Below are 19,009 nucleotides of genomic sequence, written 5' to 3'. Positions count from 1 at the left end.
GGATCTTCATAGCCTAACAGAAGTCATTAAGTAATGCAGTGAACCATTACTAATTCAGAACTTGCAATACTTGGATTGATTTTCATTGCTATGTAAAATGTCGCAGTACTGTATTGGGCATCATTTCTAATAGAGACTTTCAATTTTTATTACATACTCTGTGCAGCAAAGCCCGTTTAATGTGGCCTTTGACATAGTAACTTTAATTTGATTAATCTTACTGTTCATTAATGTGATAACATTGGTTGCTTTTAAATTAAATATATTGTACAGTATTTCATAAATCATCTCATTTTTATTTGGCTGTTACATTCATTGCATATGGATTATATTTCTAATTATATCTTCAGAGAATTGTTTTAGAAAACATTTCTGTAATTTGGACTAGGTCTCGCCGCCATTTCTGAGAAACAGAGACTTTGTATTTTTATTAAGTCCCTATTTAACTTTTTAGTTGGACAGAAATCTCCTCTAACTGGAGTTAGCTACTGTTAATAGCTGATTGTCGAGCAGAATTCGTGAAAATTATGATCATGAATGATTTAGAATTAAATTTATCAATGCTCCAAATTGAATGCAGAGAAGAGAAGAGGATTGTAAAGAATAAACACTTACGATTCAAACTCATAACAATTGAAAGACAACTGACAACCAAAGGGCAGCCAGATCCGACAGATTGAAGAAATTTTGGGAGCGGAAGAAGAAGAAGAAGCTGAAAAGTTGACTATTTATTGCTGTTACGGGGATACAGTGGTTTACAGATGCAAAAAAAGGTGCGGGCATGAATGGGTCAATATAAGACAATCAGAAGATAAATTTAAAACGTTAAAATTAGAGCTATATTTCTTTCTGTGCTATTTTTTGGTTTCTTTTCAAATGTTAAATTTTAACAAACAATTTGCTAAGCAAAAACAAGTTTTCAGATATAATAATGAGATATAGAAGTAATATCATAAATGACAAGCACACCTTTGCTCCAGGAAAATTATCTAGGAGACTATTCTTCAAACATTGCACTATTCCAGCCTTCCAAAGGCACCATTCAACATTTACATTAACACCTTTGCCTTCACAGAAAGGCATCTATGCTCTATAAATTTACACTTAAGATCCTATTTCTAGAAATGTCGAGGTCTATCAGTGGCACAACCTATATTTTTACAAATTCCAACAGTATTCACTGTCTTAGATGCTGAACAGTCTAACATCTTTACAAAAAAGGAATGAAGAAAGCTTAACAAGGGTATTGAGTACCCATCCTACCACGCCATTGTGAAAAACAACAGGTTAAAGTTACTGGCCCAAAAATGAAAATGGTAAGGAGGCGGACACTCGCGCTCCTTTAAAATTGAAATGACTGGGCGAGTTGGCTGTGCGGTCAGAGGCGCGCGGCTGTGAGCTTGCATCCGGGAGGTAGTGGGTTCAAATCCCACTGTCGGCAGCCCTGAAGATGGTTTTCTGTGGTTTCCCATTTTCACACCAGGCAAATGCTGGGGCTGTACCTTAATTAAGGACACGGCCGTTTCCTTCCAACTCCTAGGCCTTTCCTATCCCATCGTTGCCATAAGACCTATCTGTGTCGGTGCAACGTAAAGCCACTAGCAAAAAAAAAAAAAAAAAAAAAAAAAATTGAAATGAAAAGCTAAAACCCTATTTGGGCTTGTGGCCCAAAGCTGCAGAGGCTAAGCCTATACTACTGAGGTGACTAGATGGAGAAAATATTTTAGTTACAAAGATTATAAACTGAAAAAGGTTACAAAATCATAGTCACCTCAAAATTAAGATGATAGGGAATACGAGAGGTTCGCTCACTCTCTCTTCCCTGATTTCGGTTAAGTTTCTTTGGCTTGTTTTAAATTTACATTCGAATTTTGGAATTAAATTTTAGAGAATAAATGGAAACCTTCCCCTCGAGCTAGCTTTCAAAGACTATCACTTGGTTAAACCAGGACTGCCATTACCTTAAGCTGAAGGACTTCTCGACGATGGACGAGGCGCCCCCGCCTTCTTTATAAACACACACTCTGTAGACTGGAACGATCAGTAAGACAACCTAGTCCGAAAATGTGCCAGCTTTTATACCCGAGAGGAAGGTTCCAGAACACTCTGGGCTAAGCCCCAACACACCCCCCATTTATATTGGTTAAATAAATACCAGGCAATGTCAATTGGCTGAAAAATAAATATACAAAATTTTCTATTGGCCAACATCTTAAGTTGGTGGGAAGAGATAGAAGTGTTGTAAATTTTGACACACAAAAAAACAAAGAATAATCAATTCAGTTTAGGAAACATTAGAATATAAAATTACCTTAAAATTTTAATAGTCAATCTTCACACCAGAGGGCACAAACATAAGTTTATAGTAGGGACATCTGTAGAGAAATGTCCAAACTTCTTGTATTAGTTGTTGCTGGTTTCAGATTGTAGATGGCATTCTCCAAGGTGCTTCATTTAAATGAATGGGGTGGGTGTACCTTCCGGTACAGACCTCCGCCCCAAAAGTCTTTTCTCACGGTGACGGTTTGAAATTTGGTTTTTAGAAAAATTTGAAGTTGAATTTTTCAGACAGAAAATTTCTCGATGAAAGTTCATTTCTAAGTAATTATGTTGAAAACAAGTCTTGAAGTCTTCCAGAAGCCGTAGAAATCCGGGATGTACCGTTCAAGTTTGACGGCAAGTGCGGCCGCCACTGCCGATACCCGGGTGGGGACCCTGGACCCCCCGAGTACCCTCAGATAAACCTCTCCCACTACCATGAGAGGGGTAGCCATGGTGATGTTCGCCACAGATCAGTTATTAAGGCTCTGCTTCAAGGTGGAGTAGGTGGTAATGTTACCGCACCTCAGCCCTTGCTGGAAAGGATAGTGTTCCAGCACGCCGTTATGAAGGAGACTGGGCCAGAGCAGGGTGGGCCCTTACCCTATGCCAGCATCACTCGCCAGATGTTGAGACACGGCTGCAGATGACAGAGAGGGCACTGAAACAGTCATTTACTTGGTGACAGAGATTGTTTTTATGGAGAGCAAGAGTTTGTTTATTTTTTTAGCTGCAGGATCAGATGAAGCGGGTGGCTTTCGAGGATGAGTGTGTGAGTTCAGGCTTGGTTTTGGAGGTGGGGGAAAGGTAATGGCAGCCAGGTAACAGGAGAAAATAAACCTTATTAGAGGGGAAGGCTTGTACAGGATTATATATTATCTGCGCACTTTTTAGTGATAGATTTACACCCTAGTGCTGAAGTGGTCGACTTCGGTTATCTTCGAGATTCGTATTGGCAACCTTTGAAACACAAACTAAGAATCGCTTATCATCGCTGTGCGACATCTGGCGTACACTTTACGTACTCGTACTGTTGTTGTTTACACAGCAAAGCCAAACTATTGAATTCATGCTAGGAACACGTTTCGCAACGGAAAATGTTATATAGTATTATATATTGTGTGTGTGACACAGTTGTTTGCTTAAAATAATAAAGGTTTATAAAAGTCATATCGATCGATCATATTATCGATTCAATTCAGATTTCATTTCCATTCAGTTGGCAGTATTAACGGAACCCTTCTTACTTCTCCAACGAGTACAAAAATCTATCACTAAAAAGTGCGCAGATAATACACCAACCAGATAATATCCAAGATGCATATGGGCAAGGCAGAAGGCCTCTTCATACCCCTTACAAAATGATTTTATTAATTAATTAATTTTAACTTACTGAGCTGTTGAGGAAGGAGATACAGCTGATTTCTTACTGCCATAACTTAGTGGCCTATATTGCAAAAACAAGAAATTTATACAGGTTTTATCTGAGAAAGGTGAACTCTAAATATCCTCTCAGTGGCTCGGTTGCTCGCCGAAAGTGTGACCGGCGTTAAGAAATCCAAAATAATACATGGTCCATGAAATCTGGGGGCAAGGTTGCCTGCAGGTATGGAATTCTTAACCATGACCTGATCTCTCAACCTTTAAATTGGTGGGCCTCCGTCCACGATCATATCTCTCTCTAACCTTCTCACGAGAAGCCTTAAGATTACTTTTAGCCTTCTTCCACAGGTCCCTAATATTATCGGGATCTATTGTCAATGGCAGTATCTCATTGAGGGACCAAAGATTATTCAGCAGTGTGTTGGGAACAAACTTAAACATGAGAGGGAGGCAGAAGTGAACTTGTGGGACTCATGATGGCCGAATTTAGAGCAAAAGATAACCAATGCAGAGAAGTATCCCACCTGGAATGATCTTCATGATGAAAAGCTATCAAAGCAGATCGAAGATTATCGGAAGCTATACATTGACAAGGACCAAAAAAGCGAAGATAGTATTAAGACAAGAAATGGTAGACTGAGCGGTAGCCAGCTTAGTCGGAAATAACCATGAAAATCTAGTGAAGCCATCTATGCATACCAGGATGAACTTATTTTCGTTACCCGTCGATTGAGGGAAAGGTCCAACGCAGTCTATGGACAAACGCTCCATGGGGCGGGATGCCTGATGTGATGACAATAGCCCTAGCTTAGTTGACAATGTGGGCTTACTAAGCAAGCAAGATTTACAAGCTTTAACCATTTCTCTGATTTTCTCTCTGGTTTTGAAGATGCCTAAATGCCTCCCTAATGGGGTCTCATGATAGTATTTGAAGATCATGGGCACAAGAACATCTGGAACCACTAGTTTCATCTTTTGATTGTGCCTCGAAGGGCAGCACAAAACCCCCTTCCTCAATACATAAGGGACAACATGGTCCCCAGAAGAAAGGGTTTCCATAATGGGAGCCAGCACTGGATCTTCTCGTTGATATTTCTCAATATCACGAAATAACATGGGGGCATCAGTCAAAATACCTAGCACTAACACTAGAAGATATGGGCATGGGAGGAGAAGATCTATCCTCCTGTTCACTGGCCTCAACATTACTAGAAACATGATGCTTAGTCCATCTACGACTACATTTTCTGATCCCCTAATGTGTCGCACGTCGAATTGAAAGGCTGAAATTCTGATAGCCCAACGGCGATACGTCCAGAACGAGGACTAGCTTAAGACCCAACTTAAAGCTTGATTGTCTGTTTCTAATTCAAATTTGACATGCTCCAGATAGAGGCGGAACTTCTCCAAGGCAAACAGGACTGCCAAACCTTCTAATTCATTGTTGGAGTACTTGGCTTCTTGAGCCGATAAAATCCTAGACGCATAGGCGATAGGCCACCTTCAGAATTCTGTTTCTTGAAGAAGGACAGCAGCGACAGTAGATGAAGAGGCATCGGTTTGGACTATGAATTTCTTCCAGAAATCTGGCACGGCTAATACTGGGGTGTTAGGATCTTCAAAAGCAGCTTGCTGCGACGGCCACCATTTGAACTTGAAGCCTATCCTATGAAGTAGGTTCAGGGGCACCGCCCTATTAGTGAAGTTAGGAATAAATTTCCCGAAGAAATTCACCATGCCTATGAACCTAGCGATTCCTTTAATGTCCTTAGGAGGCTTGAAGTCATGAATAGCCTGAGTTCTTGAATGGTCGATAGAAACACCATCGTGCGACACAATGTGCCCTAAGAATGACATAGAAGGCTTAGCAAAAGTTACCTTAGATAACTTAACTGTCAACCCAGCCTTACGAAGGCGATTCAGGACTTCCTTCAGGTGATCTAAGTGTTCTTCAAAGTTCTCCGAAAACATGACATCGTCGAGGTAATGATATTCAAATTTGATGTCGGAGAAGACCCTATCCAGCAGTCTCGTAAAGACAGCCGTGCCTGTGGGGAGCACAAAGGCACGCGATTGTATTCATACAAATTCCGATCAGTGGCGAAAGCCGTTAGATGTTTGGATTCTTCTGCCAGAGGTATCTGATTATATGCCTGGTTAAGATTTAAGATGGTAAAGAATTTAGCCTTGCAAAACCATGAGAAACAAGAATGAAGATCAGGAAGGGGCACAGATTGTAGTAGGACCTTACAGTTTAAAGTCCTGTAATCAATGACAGGCCTGAAACCACCTTGGGGTTTTGGTACAAGAAAAATGGGCGATGAATACGCCGACTTGGAAGGTCAAATAATACCATCTTTCAACATCTGATCAATAATTTCCTTAAGAGCCTTCATTTTAGGTGGAGATAGCCTATAAGGAGGAAATAACTGGAATAGAATCGGTTAGCTCAATCTTGTACTCAATGGGGTCAGTGACATCAAGGGTTTCTGAAAATACATCTGGAAAAGACTGTCACAACTTTCGAATACTCTCAGCCTGGTCCTCAGGTAGCTGCCTAAGCTCTAACGACATCTCACTCTGGGTAGGCAAAATAGATGGAAATGACAGAATTATGTTTCAAAAGAGGAATATTAATATTACTAGAGAACTTGATGTGTACGACTTGCTCTGAAAATCGAGCACTAGACCGGAATGTGACATGAAATCGGTCCCAATATTACAGGGCAAGACAACTGTTTAGCCACAAATAACTTAATTTTCCAAGTAAATTTTGAGATTCAAACTTTAGCAAAAATGAAGCCTAAAATTTCTAATGTTGACGAATTTGCTGAAACACCTTTAATAGGAGAAAAACAATAGTCTGAAAACTTACAACAGGCTTTCAATTTATAGTACCATTCCTCAGAAATAATAGAGCTAACACTCCCTGAATCGTTATTCACTTCAATTTTAAGAAATGGCACATATCCTGGAGTCTCAGAAGCAATTTTAAGGCATTCCCTAGTGCCTTCAAATAATAAATTAGAGGAAGTTTCTTCCTTGAAGGATTCATTGCCTAATTTAACGGGGCTGAGCCTCAGGAAGATGAACCTTGTGACTCAGCAGACGACACTAGTCACTTCGTATTGCTTGGGTTAGTGGAGGCAGCACCGGAAGTTGAACAGGACGATGTGTTGTTAAGTGAAGTGCAATTCTTGGCTAGATAGGAAAATGACCTGCACTTGAAACCACCTTGGGACGTACCAACTCCGTTCCTAGTTCCACTAGATTTTACCAGGGGACACTTATTCCCTCAGGTGTTCCGTCGATCCGCACGCATAACACTTGCGTGAGGGGAATGTTCGGTGAGGTGGTGGCCGAGAACTGTTAGATGACGGAGGGGGCTTCCTGGCGACTCGTAAAGTGTCGGCTGACACTGCCATTGCCTTGAGTTCCGAGAAGGTTTGGGGTCAAGAGGCAAAGCATAACTATGACCTATAATGTGGAGAGATTCCTTCGACAATGGTTTGCACAATTTGATCTTCTGGAAAATGAAGAGCAAATACTCTAGTATAAAATTTAATGTCTTGGATGAAATCAGCCAAGTTTTTGTCCAACCTCTGTACTTGGAAGTAGTACTTCTGTATTAACGATGACATATCTCTAGTGGGAATAAAGTTAGCCAAAGGATGGGCATGGAAGTCTTCTATCGAAGATCTATCAGCTATTGCTTTTGTGATTTTGTCTGAGAGGACACCTACATAATAGGGGTAAATTATTTGTAAAATTTGAGAATGAGAGCAAATACTCTAGTATAAAATTTAATGTCTTGGATGAAATCAGCCAAGTTTTTGTCCAACCTCTGTACTTGGAAGTAGTACTTCTGTATTAACGATGACATATCTCTAGTGGGAATAAAGTTAGCCAAAGGATGGGCATGGAAGTCTTCTATCGAAGATCTATCAGCTATTGCTTTTGTGATTTTGTCTGAGAGGACACCTACATAATAGGGGTAAATTATTTGTAAAATTTGAGAATGAGAGAGCAAATACTAAAGTGTGATCTTGAAATTTGACTAAGAATCTTAGAAATGTAATTACCTCAATAGTTGAATTAATTGAAAACTTGGATGTGTCTTTAAGCAACGTATCTAATGGATGGGGCAAGCTGCTGAAACCGGGCGACATAATAGGGAACGGCATTGGAGGTTGAGTAGGTTCAAACACTGCATTACTCATAAAGAAAGGTGGAAGTTGTCTTAGATGATCAGACACTTGTTCCGATGGGACAGATGTTTGTTGAGTAGCGACTGATTTCCTACTCACAATAGACTTACTAGAGCCCTCTCCTATAGACAAGTTTACAGTAGGAACATGGTCGCTTTTGGCATTAGCGGCCCCAGACAACAATTGACTAACCCTATTAGACATGTCAGACAGGTGTTTGACCAAGTTACTAGCTTCCTTAGCATGATCATCCTTTAATTTTAGAGACAATAGGTCCCTAGCCCTATTGTAAAAATGAAACAATCTAGCTTGAACTCTTTTAAGTTGATTAGCACAAGGATCACTTACTTAAAAGAAACTAACAACAGAAGCTAGCCCAGTGGCATTATGAGTGATAGTGGACAGAGCCTCATCAATATCTTTGTCCCCAAATACTAGGATACAACTGGGAAATTCTAAAGATTCTTTAAGTTTGGCAATATCTGCCTCGACCATGCTGCCAGACTGGACCTTCCTAATTAGAAGTTCGTAAATTAATTCCTCCTTGTGCATATACCCCGGTGCAAGGACTTCACAAGGACCAGACATAGTGATAGAAAATCTAACAAAATTTGAAAAATTCCAGCAACCAAGAAAATTTTTCTAGATTTCTTTCTCTGCTATTTTTTGGTTTCTTTTCAAATGTTAAATTTCAACAAACAATTTGTTAAGCGAAAATAAGATTTCAGGTACAATAATGAGATATAGAAGTAATATAATAAATGACAAGAGAAACTTAGCTCCAGGAAAATGATCTAGGAGACTATTCTCCAAACATTGCACCATTCCAGCCTTCCAAAGGCACCATTCAACATTTACATTAACACCTTTACCTCAATAGAAAGAGAATCTATGCTCTATAAAATTTACACTTAAGAACCTATTTCTAGAAACATCCAGGCCTATCAAAGGCACAACCTACATTTTACAAATTCCAACAGCATTCAACAGTCTTTACAGAAAAGGAATGAAGAAAGCTTAACAGGGGTATTGAGTACCCATCCTACCAGGCCTTTGTGAAAAACAACAGGTTAAAGTTACTGGCTCAAAAATCAAAATGGTGAGGAGGTGGGTACTTTCACTCCTTTAGAATTGAAATGAAAAGCTAAAAGCCAATTTGGGCTTATAGCCCGAAGTTGCAGAGGCTAAGCCTATACTACTGAGGTGACTAGATTGAGAAAAATTTACGTTACAAAGATTACAAACTGAAACAGGTTACAAAATCATAGTCGCCTCAAAATTAAGATGATAGGGAACACGAGAGGTTCGCTCACTCTCTCTCCCCTGATTTTGGTTAAGTTCCTTTGGCTTGTTTAAAATTTACATTAGAATTTTGGAATTTACATTTTAGAAAATTAAAGTTGCATTATTAAAGATTGGAAACCTTCCCCTTGAGCTAGCTTTCAAAGACTATCACTTGGTTAAACCAGAGCTGCCATTACCTTGAGCTGAAGGACTTCTCGATGATGGACGAGGTGCCTCCGCCTCCTTTATAAACACACACTGTGGACTGGAACGGTCAATAAGACAACCTGGTCCGAAAATGTGCCAACTTTTATACCCGAAAGGAAGGTCCCAGAACACTCTGGGCTAAGCCCCAACACACCCCCAATTTTTATTGGTTAATCAAATACAGTAAATACTAGACAATGTCGATTGGCTGAAAAATAAATATACAAAATTTTCTATTGGCCAACATCTTAAGTTGGCGGGAAGAGATAGAAGTGTTGTAAACTTTAACGCACCAAAAACAAGGAATAATCAGTCAGTTTAGGAAACCTTAGAATATAAAATTACCGTACTATTTTAATACTTAATCTTCACACCAGAGGGCATAACATAAGTTTATAGTAGGGACATCTGTAGAGAAATGTCCAAACTTCTTGTGTTAGTTGTTGCGGGTTTTAGATTGTAGATGGCATTCTCCAAGGCGCTTCATTTAAATGAACGGGGCAGTTGTACATTCCGGTACAATTACTATTATACTTTAATGTATATGACTGATTAAATTGCTCAAAAAAAAAAAAAAAAAATACTGTATACACTGCCGTGCAACAGCTGCGCTTTTACAGCCAATAAAGTCAGGATTTGGTGCTGCCACCGGTTGTAAGCCACTTGTAGCAGAAATAAATACTTACTTACTAGAAGTTTCTAGTTATGCCATTCTTTGATGGAATGTGTCAGTAAATGTAGTACCATTGAGCATCAGAAGAAATTCATGTGTGTGCATAACTAGATAAACATCTTCTGGTCAGATCATTCATCAAAGCTGGGGTCACATAACTGTGAGCTAGCATTTGGGAGATGGAGGGTTCCAACCCCACCGTTGGCAGCCCTGAAGATGGTTTTCCATGGTTTTCCATTTTCACACTAGGCAAATGTTGGGGCTGTACCTTAATTAAGGCCACGGCCGCTTCCTTCCAACTCCTAGGCTTTTCCTATCCCATCGTCGCCATAAGACCTATCTGTGTCGGTGCGACGTAAAGCCCCTAGCAAAAAAAAAAAAAAGTACCTTATTTAAGATTATGGTCGGTACCTTCCCAATCCTAGCCTTTTCCCATCCTTACGTCGCCGAAAACCTTTGGTGTGTTCGTGTGACATTAAAACAAAAAATCCAAGATGAGGAAATATAGAAATTCTTGCAGTATAAAAGAGTCCAATTTTGATGTTTTTGTTGTCCTTCCCACTTGTTCTAGCTCTGTTCTACAAAATAGGACAAAGGGCAGTGAAGGAGAGTAAGTCAATTGGATGATTGTTTCAGTTTTGAGAAAGAGAATCTTGAAATACAGATATGAACATTTTTCTACCTTTTCTGAAATAGATATTTTTTAGCCAGGGGCACCATAAGAGTAAGCTTCCAGTTCTCAAGGATAACAAGACACTGTTTCCCATACATGTAGTTTAAAATGTTTTAATGTCTCATCTACTTTGATTCCCTTGCCTGCTAGCAGTAACAAAGTCCATTCTTCTAAAGGTTGCAGCAGACTTATACGGTAATTATACTCCTAAAAAGTGCTTTAATATGTAACAAAGAAAAGAAAAATCAATGCAGTGTATAACATTATCCCATGTAGCTGAAGTATTTTAAAAGTTGCTCTGAAACAATAACATTTTAATGTCCCAAAAGTGTGACTTTGGACTTAATGGCATCTGCCAGAATGATGATAATATGAAGGATAAGGCTGTATTTACATTGTCTTTTGCTTTGTTGTTGCAGAGAGGGTAAGTTTGTCATGGAAGCTAATGAATAATGCAATAGTATTGATAAAAATTTGAATATGAACCATTATTTGCAACCTTAAGCTAGAAGGTAGTTGACCTGCAACATCGATGTCTTGAGTTACAGAGAACTAAGTGTCTGTCTATCCGTTTCAGTGATGATGACCTGGAAGTTGAATCTCAGACCGTAATTGATGAGAACGTACCTGCAAAGGGGAAAGAGAAGAAAGGGAAGCAAAAGTAAGTAATGATCATAGATAGAAGTAGTACTTCTTTATAATAAGGAAGACCTTATTTGTTCTGTGGATAATTCTAATCTTTTTTCTAGATAAATTAACTTTTCTTGAGGACATGAAAGTCAAATGTCATTCTCTTTGTTTTCACTCCAAGGTGACCATATTTCAGATAACCATCTGATGTATATTCGTGGGTTGTTTGAAATGAGAAAGATGTAATGTACAACGGGTGATTGTTTAGTCCGCCTGTCAATATATTATCAGTATTTGATTTTTTACGATGTTTTACACGTACATGTTTTGGGAGCCTTAACTCCCTTCATCAGCGCTTTCTGCATCAATATCAGTCTTCCCCAAATCCCAAGATCTAACATCACTCTGTTTTACATTAAACATTGCCATCTATAATATATATATATATATATATATATATATACAATGTTCATTTCTTGTTAATGTCTGTTGTAATGTAACACATTCATGCATACACAAACACTTTAAAACACTTGTGAAAAGTTCAAATTTGAATATTTGAACTCGTGAAAAGTTCAAATAAAACACTTGTGAAAAGGTCAAATTTGAATATTTGAACTCGTGAAAAGTTCAAATAAAACACTTGTGAAAAGTTCAAATTTGAATATTTGAACTCTTGAAAAGTTCAAATTTGAATACACTGATGGAGTTAAGGCTCCCGAAACATGTACATGTAAAAAATCAAATATTGATAATATATTGATGAGGCAGACTAAACAATCACCCATTGTACATTATTGTTACGAGTCAATACGGACCAATTAAGTACTGATAATGGTCATATTTGTTGATTATGAGAAAGACGTGTCATTGTTCAGGTGCCTTGTAAAACTGTTGATCTCCTTGCTGATGATCATGAAATTTTACTTCTGTGTACCTTAAGAAGTGCTGGTTCCACCTGTTTTTATTTATATAGTCCAGAAACATCTCCTTTTACTTTGGACATAAATGCCATAGATTGAGTGACATTACCTGCTTTGATTCTATAATATCTCGGTATGGTCAATGATTTTTCCCTTGGTTCTTGGCTCCAAATCTATAAATACATGTGATTTTGTATGCTATCTCTCTTGTAGTGCTTCTCAATAATAATCATCATCTGAATCCTCCATGGCTCAGGCGATAGCGTGCCGGGCTCTCACCGCTGTATACCGTGGTTCAAATCCCGGTCTCTCCATGTGAGATTTGTGCTGGACAAAGCGGAGGCAGGACAGGTTTTTCTCCGGGTACTCCAGTTTTCCCTGTCATCTTTCATTCCAGCAACACTCTCCATTAACATTTAATTTCATCTGTCAGTCATTTATCATTGCTCCAGAGGAGTGCGACAGGCTTTGGCAGCTGGCACATTTTCTATCCTTGCCGCTAGGTGGTGCACAGAAGGCCTGTAAAGATTTCAGACTAATTAAGAACACTGCAATCCGAAAGTACTGGGCAGATGAGGAGAATCAAACAGTACAACCTTCAAAGAAAAAGTGTACCTGGAAGACTCAAGTGGTCCAACGTGGCCAATAAAATTAATAATAATAATAATAATAATAATAATAATAATAATAATAATAATAATAATAATAATAATTTAAATGAGTTTGCAAGGTGGTGTTGCCAAATCTGCGCATGGCTTATGACAGCCTTTAGAACACCAATTGAAGAAAAACCTTTGCCATGGGGAGGGATTTGAACAGGGACCTCCAAGCTGACAGGATCGTGCCATTGCAAGTACACTACGGTGACATTGGCTTAAACTCTCCATATGTTTGTGTTTGATGTTGATTTCTTGGCATTGGTAGCTGCTAGGCGATTGGTCATTTATAAAAATGTTTATTGAGCAGCAATGTGGCATGCGTTCAGTGGACGTGAACTCGCAGGAATACAGGAAAGAAGGTCGTTGAATCTCTAGTCTTCACAGTCTTTTCTTGTATGCCGCAGAGACATGAACCATCCTAAAACGCGATCGTGCACGAATAGTAAGCTTCAGATTGTGGTGCTGGAGGAAAATGTTCAGGATTCCTTGGACAGCTCATCTCATGAAAATGTCAATTCTGAATCAATTTGAGATAAAAAGTTTGTCTGTCGTGCAAGGTCTCACAGCAGATCATATGCTACTTTGAATATATAATTCGCTGAGAAGGTAGTCTTCAAAAGTTGTTTGTTGAGGAACCAGACCACAAGGACTAGTATGACCAATGAATGGACAATGGTGAATGGCCCATTACAGAAGGCTTTGGATATAGAAGAATGGTGGAGAATGACTAGAGGCATGATTTTTTCGCATTAAATTTTTAACGATTTCGCGAGAAGGATACGAATTTTTGCGTTATTTCACGAAATAGATATTGCCGTATTGCTTTAATTTCGCTTTAATAAAATTCTAAAATTAATCATTAAAGGTTTCATTACTATCACTTATCGTTGATTGTGGAGGTTTGATTTATAGACTGTACATATCTGGTACATACTTTTGAAGCCATTTCTGGACTGCAGGGTCGTTGTCTACCTTCTCCAGCAGGATGTTGGCTTTGAGTAGCATCGCTGTTGCTTCGTGAATAAATTCTATTTTTTCCACTCTTAGCTTTCTTTTGCATATCTAATGAGAGTTCTATTGTTGCCTGCCGTGTCACTGTTGGAGTGCTAAATTCACGTTCTGAACGTTCCTTATTTTTAAAACAATGTTTTGAGACAGTATCTTCTTTCTCCCACTCAGTACGAACATTACAAAATTTACACATTAAAATATTGCTTTCTGAAACGTATAAACCTTCACTCGCAAACTGTTTAGCTCTGCTATGCACCGCAACACTTGTCCAGCGACCCATCTTCGCTACTGTCTGTGATCACTTTCTTAATTTTACCTGACCACCAAGCCGAAATACACCATTCAAGTGTGCTGCTTGTAGACGTCATTAAGGATTCCAGTATTGCACAATGCTGTGAGGAGACAGGCTGAGGTGGGTTTACCAGCCACCACAAGAACAACATTCCAAACATTTCATTTGGCAAGAAGCCTGGAGCCAACCCCTTTTCTTTGATGCCATGTCTTAGAGATTTTAAGTAAATGGTTATTAAATATGCAGAAATGAAAAATAATTGTGCAGCTGCAAGAAAATACGGTATAATTAAAACCAGTGTTCTGCGTTAGCGTGAAGACAAAGATAGGTTAAAAATGCATAATGTACAAAAAATGCATTCAGTAGCCTGCAACAAGGACACTTTAAAGAAGTTGAAGATGAAATTGTGAGGTACATGCATGAAAAACGCAAGGGCGGGAATGGCTATACGACAGCACAATAAACTTGAACTTCAATATTCGTGTCTTCATTATACATCGCTAGCCACTGAATTCGACCAAAGCCAGCAAGTGAGACATGCGTCTAGTGGCAGGAAGTTGTCCTTGACAGTAACAGTTTTATAGGCATCAGGAATATTTTCCTGATGGATCATCGCATTTTAGAGACGTGGGACAGATATTGCCGGCAAATTTTCAGTGGGTTCTCTTCGATATTATGATGCCAATTTTCATTTAGTGGTTATTAAACTTGCGGAAGTAAATTGTGCAGCTGCAAGAAAATATGGCTTAACTAAAGCCAATATTCGGTGTTGGCGTGAAGACAAAGATAGTTTAAAAATGCATATTGTTCAAGAGAGGCATATTTGTATGATTTTACAAAGCACCTTTTAAGCCTGATCGATTTTTTAAAAAGGAAAAAGGGGTGGTCATTTGTATTCAGGGTTATCTTTGATTTGGTGAAATACTGTATTAGCGGAGTTAGCATTAATGTGTTTCGGAGATATACAACAGAAGGAGGATGACCGAGGAAAAAATTCCTTCAAGACATGAGGATTAAAGGCAACTGAAGAGGAAGCTAGGTCTAGGATTGAACCTTTTACTGTAGGTCCGTTTTTTAAATCAGTTTATTAAATAAGTAAAGAAGGGGCAAAATAAGAGATCAATAGTCATTTTAAAGCAATACTTCATATTCATTTAACTTTTAGAATTTATTGTGAAATAAATTGAGGAGCTGAGGACAGAAAAGAATTGTTGCACAGATAAGGCATTGCCTTTAGATACTGATGATAACAACAGAAGTACTGTTTAAAGGTGTCTCTTGATTTCGATTGCCCTGTTGTATCGACACATGTCACCATTGAGCAGGAAGTCTGTAACACGTGGTGTTATATCTTTTGCAAATCCACTTCAGCTCTGGCTTCTTTTGCTATTACAAGTTGTACATCAAGCAGGAACATTTCACTATCAGTTAACTCTGTCAGGCTTTCAATGAATTTCAGTTTTAAGGACTTAGCTCTTTGCAACTGGAATCCAAAATGCAAATTCAGTTACACAAGCTGAGGAGAATCTGTAGTTGAACAGGTCTTTGGTTTCCATTGCAGTTTTGAGATTGAAGGGTTTGGTGCATTTTAAGCAGGTAGCCTTGGTCTCTGAGAAGTATGTGACTGATAGGAATTGGTGCTGTGCTAATGTTCCGTGAACAAGGAAGGGGCTTCTCGTCAGACATTAATGTCCCTTCCTCTAACTGCTGATACAATGGGAAAGCCTGAAACACTCCACTATCACTTTGCCGACCATATCCACTCACATCAACCCATAGAAACCTGCACTTAGCATCAACAACACCCTGTAGAATAAGTGAAAAATATTGTTTATAGCTGTAGTACATCGATCCTGAATGAGCAGGGCATGTTTTTCTACCCAGTCCACACAGTTTGAAACTCATCTGCTGCACGTTCTAAGAATTCCTTAGTGAAAACTGGCATGTAGTCCTTAGATTCCCAAGTAGCATTGCATATATCATAAACTGTGGCCTTAATAGCATCGTGAGCTAGTTTGAAATCAAAGTGCCATGGATTGAAAAGTGAGTCCTGTTGATATAAACCTGGAAAAGCAAGCTTCTTCAGGCATGTGGGCACTTCTGTTTCACTTGCCCAAGTGTGTCTCCAGTGTGAATGTAGCCTAACTTCAGCATTTCTCTAAAACTTAACTTTATTTCCTCAGAAGTAAACTACGACTGCTCTAATAATACCACGCTCTGTTGGTGGGGGCGGTAGGATACATCGATGGTATTCCCTACCTGTGTAAGGGGTAACTAAAAGGGGCACCACTGGCTCTCATTTTGAGAGTGTGGGTTGGTAATGATGATTCCCTTGGCATTACTTCCCCTTACTTGTGCCAGTCTCTTCACTTTTGTAACCTTTGTCTGAGTCACAAACATAAAATAGAGTGAAATAAAGGACAGCAGAAACCAGAGGAAACTGCTACTGAAACTAAGTTAAAGGCAGCTGAAGAGGAAACTGGTTCTAGGATTCCTTTTACTTTAGTGGAGATATTAGTTTAAACAAGGAGTTCATTTTTTAAATCAGTTTATTAAAAATAAGTAAACAAAGGGCAAAATAAGAGCTTACAATAGTCATTTTAAAGCAATACTTCTTATGCATTTAATTTTAGAATTTGTTAAAACATTAAGGATGCAGGCAGGTACCTTTATCGAAATGTTGAGCACTTACCGAATACGTGATTCTTGAGACGTATCACCAAGAATGTCAGAATTAAATTCAGTTTACATAACAATTACAAGAGAATTAATACAATTTTAAAGGGATTCTCTGTAGTAGAAAATAAACTCATCTAGTCGAAAGTACTTTAAATGCTGGACACCTTGAAACATAGTAGCACACAAAAACTGTTGGCAAACATGTGTTATGGTTTGAAATGGCTAATCATACTCTTCATCTAAGTGGATTCTATTTAATTTGAAACAGGAGTACCGGGCGAGTTGGTCGTGCAGTTAGTGACGCATGGCTGTGAGCTTGCGTCCGGGAGATAGTGGGTTCGAATCCCACTGTTGGCAGCCCTGAAGATGGTTTTCCATGGTTTCCCATTTTCACACCAGGCAAATGCTGGGGCTGTACCTTAAGGCCACGGCCGCTTCCTTCCAACTCGTAGGCCTTTCCTATCCCATCATTGACATAAGATCTATCTGTGTCAGTGCAACGTTAAGCTACTAGCAAAAAAAAAAAAAAAAAGTGCTATGTTTTCTCCATATTACTCGATCCTGGAAGTCTTCTGGGCTGAGGTTTGCAACCCTCATGTCTTCTGTGATGGAGTCCATCCACAGTTTCATTGGCCTTCCACAAGGACGAAAACATCCAGGGTCAAATTGAAGGGCTACTTTTGCCACAGAACTACTGTCTTGACGCATGGCATAACCATACCATCAGAGCCTTGTCTCTCACTTTTTCTACAATCGGGACCATGCCTAGTCTTCGTTGCACCTCTTCGTTTGTCACATAGTTGTAGCATGCTCTAGACCTGATATGTTTAGTTGCATTGCTGTCAGAGGTTACCAGTGACCCAAGGTCAGCTTAGTCTTCTTCTTCAAGTCATGGTTGTCGATGCTGATACTGCCATCAGTTAGGGGACCACATTCCAGATATTTTTTTATTTTTTAAAGTAAGGTATGGTATCTAAAGAGATATAATTACAGTTGCAATTAAACAAAGATATAAAGAAAAGGTTACCTTGTTATAACCAAGATGAAACAGTTGGAGCTTTGAAACAAACTTCTCCATAAAAATTTCTAGATTACTCAGAAATGTGACAAAGCATACTCTTCACCTAAGTGAATTCTACTTCATTTGAAACTGGAGTAACCCCATACTACGGATAAGGTACCTTCTTCTTTCTTAGTGTATATCGTGCTCCCCTGAAATAGTACAAAAAGAAGAAATCATTTTGAAAAAGAACATATTGCCCCAAAGATTCAACAAGGGCTCTCATCATTTTCATCCACCAAGAGCTCCAAGGGTTAAGTCCTGTAATGGTACCTGTCGCTTCAGGCATGAGCTCCTTAGACAAGGCTTAAAAACTGGAGTCGAGAGGCAGGCTGAGGGCCAATCAACAAATAGTTTACAAACCTAGGATATTTCTCATCCATTCACATTCAAATTTCTTTCTTCTTTTGTAGCTTTGTCCTCTGATGCTTCTGGAAGGATTTTCTGTGTAATCGGAAGATGATCTAAGTTATGCACACCCGCTGGGAACACTCTATCCAGCAGGTTATTTCCTAATTATGCAGTGTTGCACCACACATGAAATAATGGTAAAGCTTTCATCCATCCTATCTGACGTCCCTTGGCCAAGTTTTGTTTTTATCCAATGCTGTATTAAGTTTGAGAGACCTCCAGAGTTTTTCATTTTTACACCCTTCTCTTTGCCGATACCTTCATTTTTCGAAGTGTAGGGCTCCTTCCAGTTTTTTCCTCTGATTAGTGTTAACAGAGGATGGTTGTCCAGTTGTACTTCCTCATAATACAGTAACCACCACTACATAATAATACCGAAAATTTTTAAAATTAAGTGTTCCTGGATATGAACCCCACAAATTATTGTTATATTAATGTGATGTATGCCATTTCTCTGTGATTGAATCAGAATGTCTCTCTATGTCTGTGTTTTTGGTTTAGCAGAATTTTTGTGCCTTTTCTCTCTTTTGTATGTGTTAGTTTTTTTATTTTTCTTACATTTTTGGCAATTAATGTACTTAATACTTTTACAAATTT

General features: G+C 38.8%; 1 protein-coding gene across 3 annotated transcripts in view; it reads left to right on the top strand.

Moving 5' to 3' along the window:
- eIF5B (eukaryotic translation initiation factor 5B) overlaps positions 1 to 19,009 on the top strand; it is a 501,408-nt gene that overhangs the window by 8,899 nt on the left and 473,500 nt on the right. For all 3 annotated transcript variants that reach the window (XM_067136000.2, XM_068225162.1, XM_067136001.2), the window contains exon 2: positions 11,325 to 11,408. In XM_067136000.2, coding sequence (XP_066992101.2) covers positions 11,325 to 11,408 — 84 coding nt within the window. The remainder of the gene's footprint in view (positions 1 to 11,324; positions 11,409 to 19,009) is intronic.

The sequence above is a fragment of the Anabrus simplex genome, chromosome 1, assembly GCF_040414725.1.
Source record: "Anabrus simplex isolate iqAnaSimp1 chromosome 1, ASM4041472v1, whole genome shotgun sequence".
Lineage (NCBI taxonomy): Eukaryota > Metazoa > Arthropoda > Insecta > Orthoptera > Tettigoniidae > Anabrus > Anabrus simplex.
The sequence above is the reverse complement of the archived record's forward strand: the minus strand, read 5'-3'. Positions and strand labels throughout refer to the sequence as shown.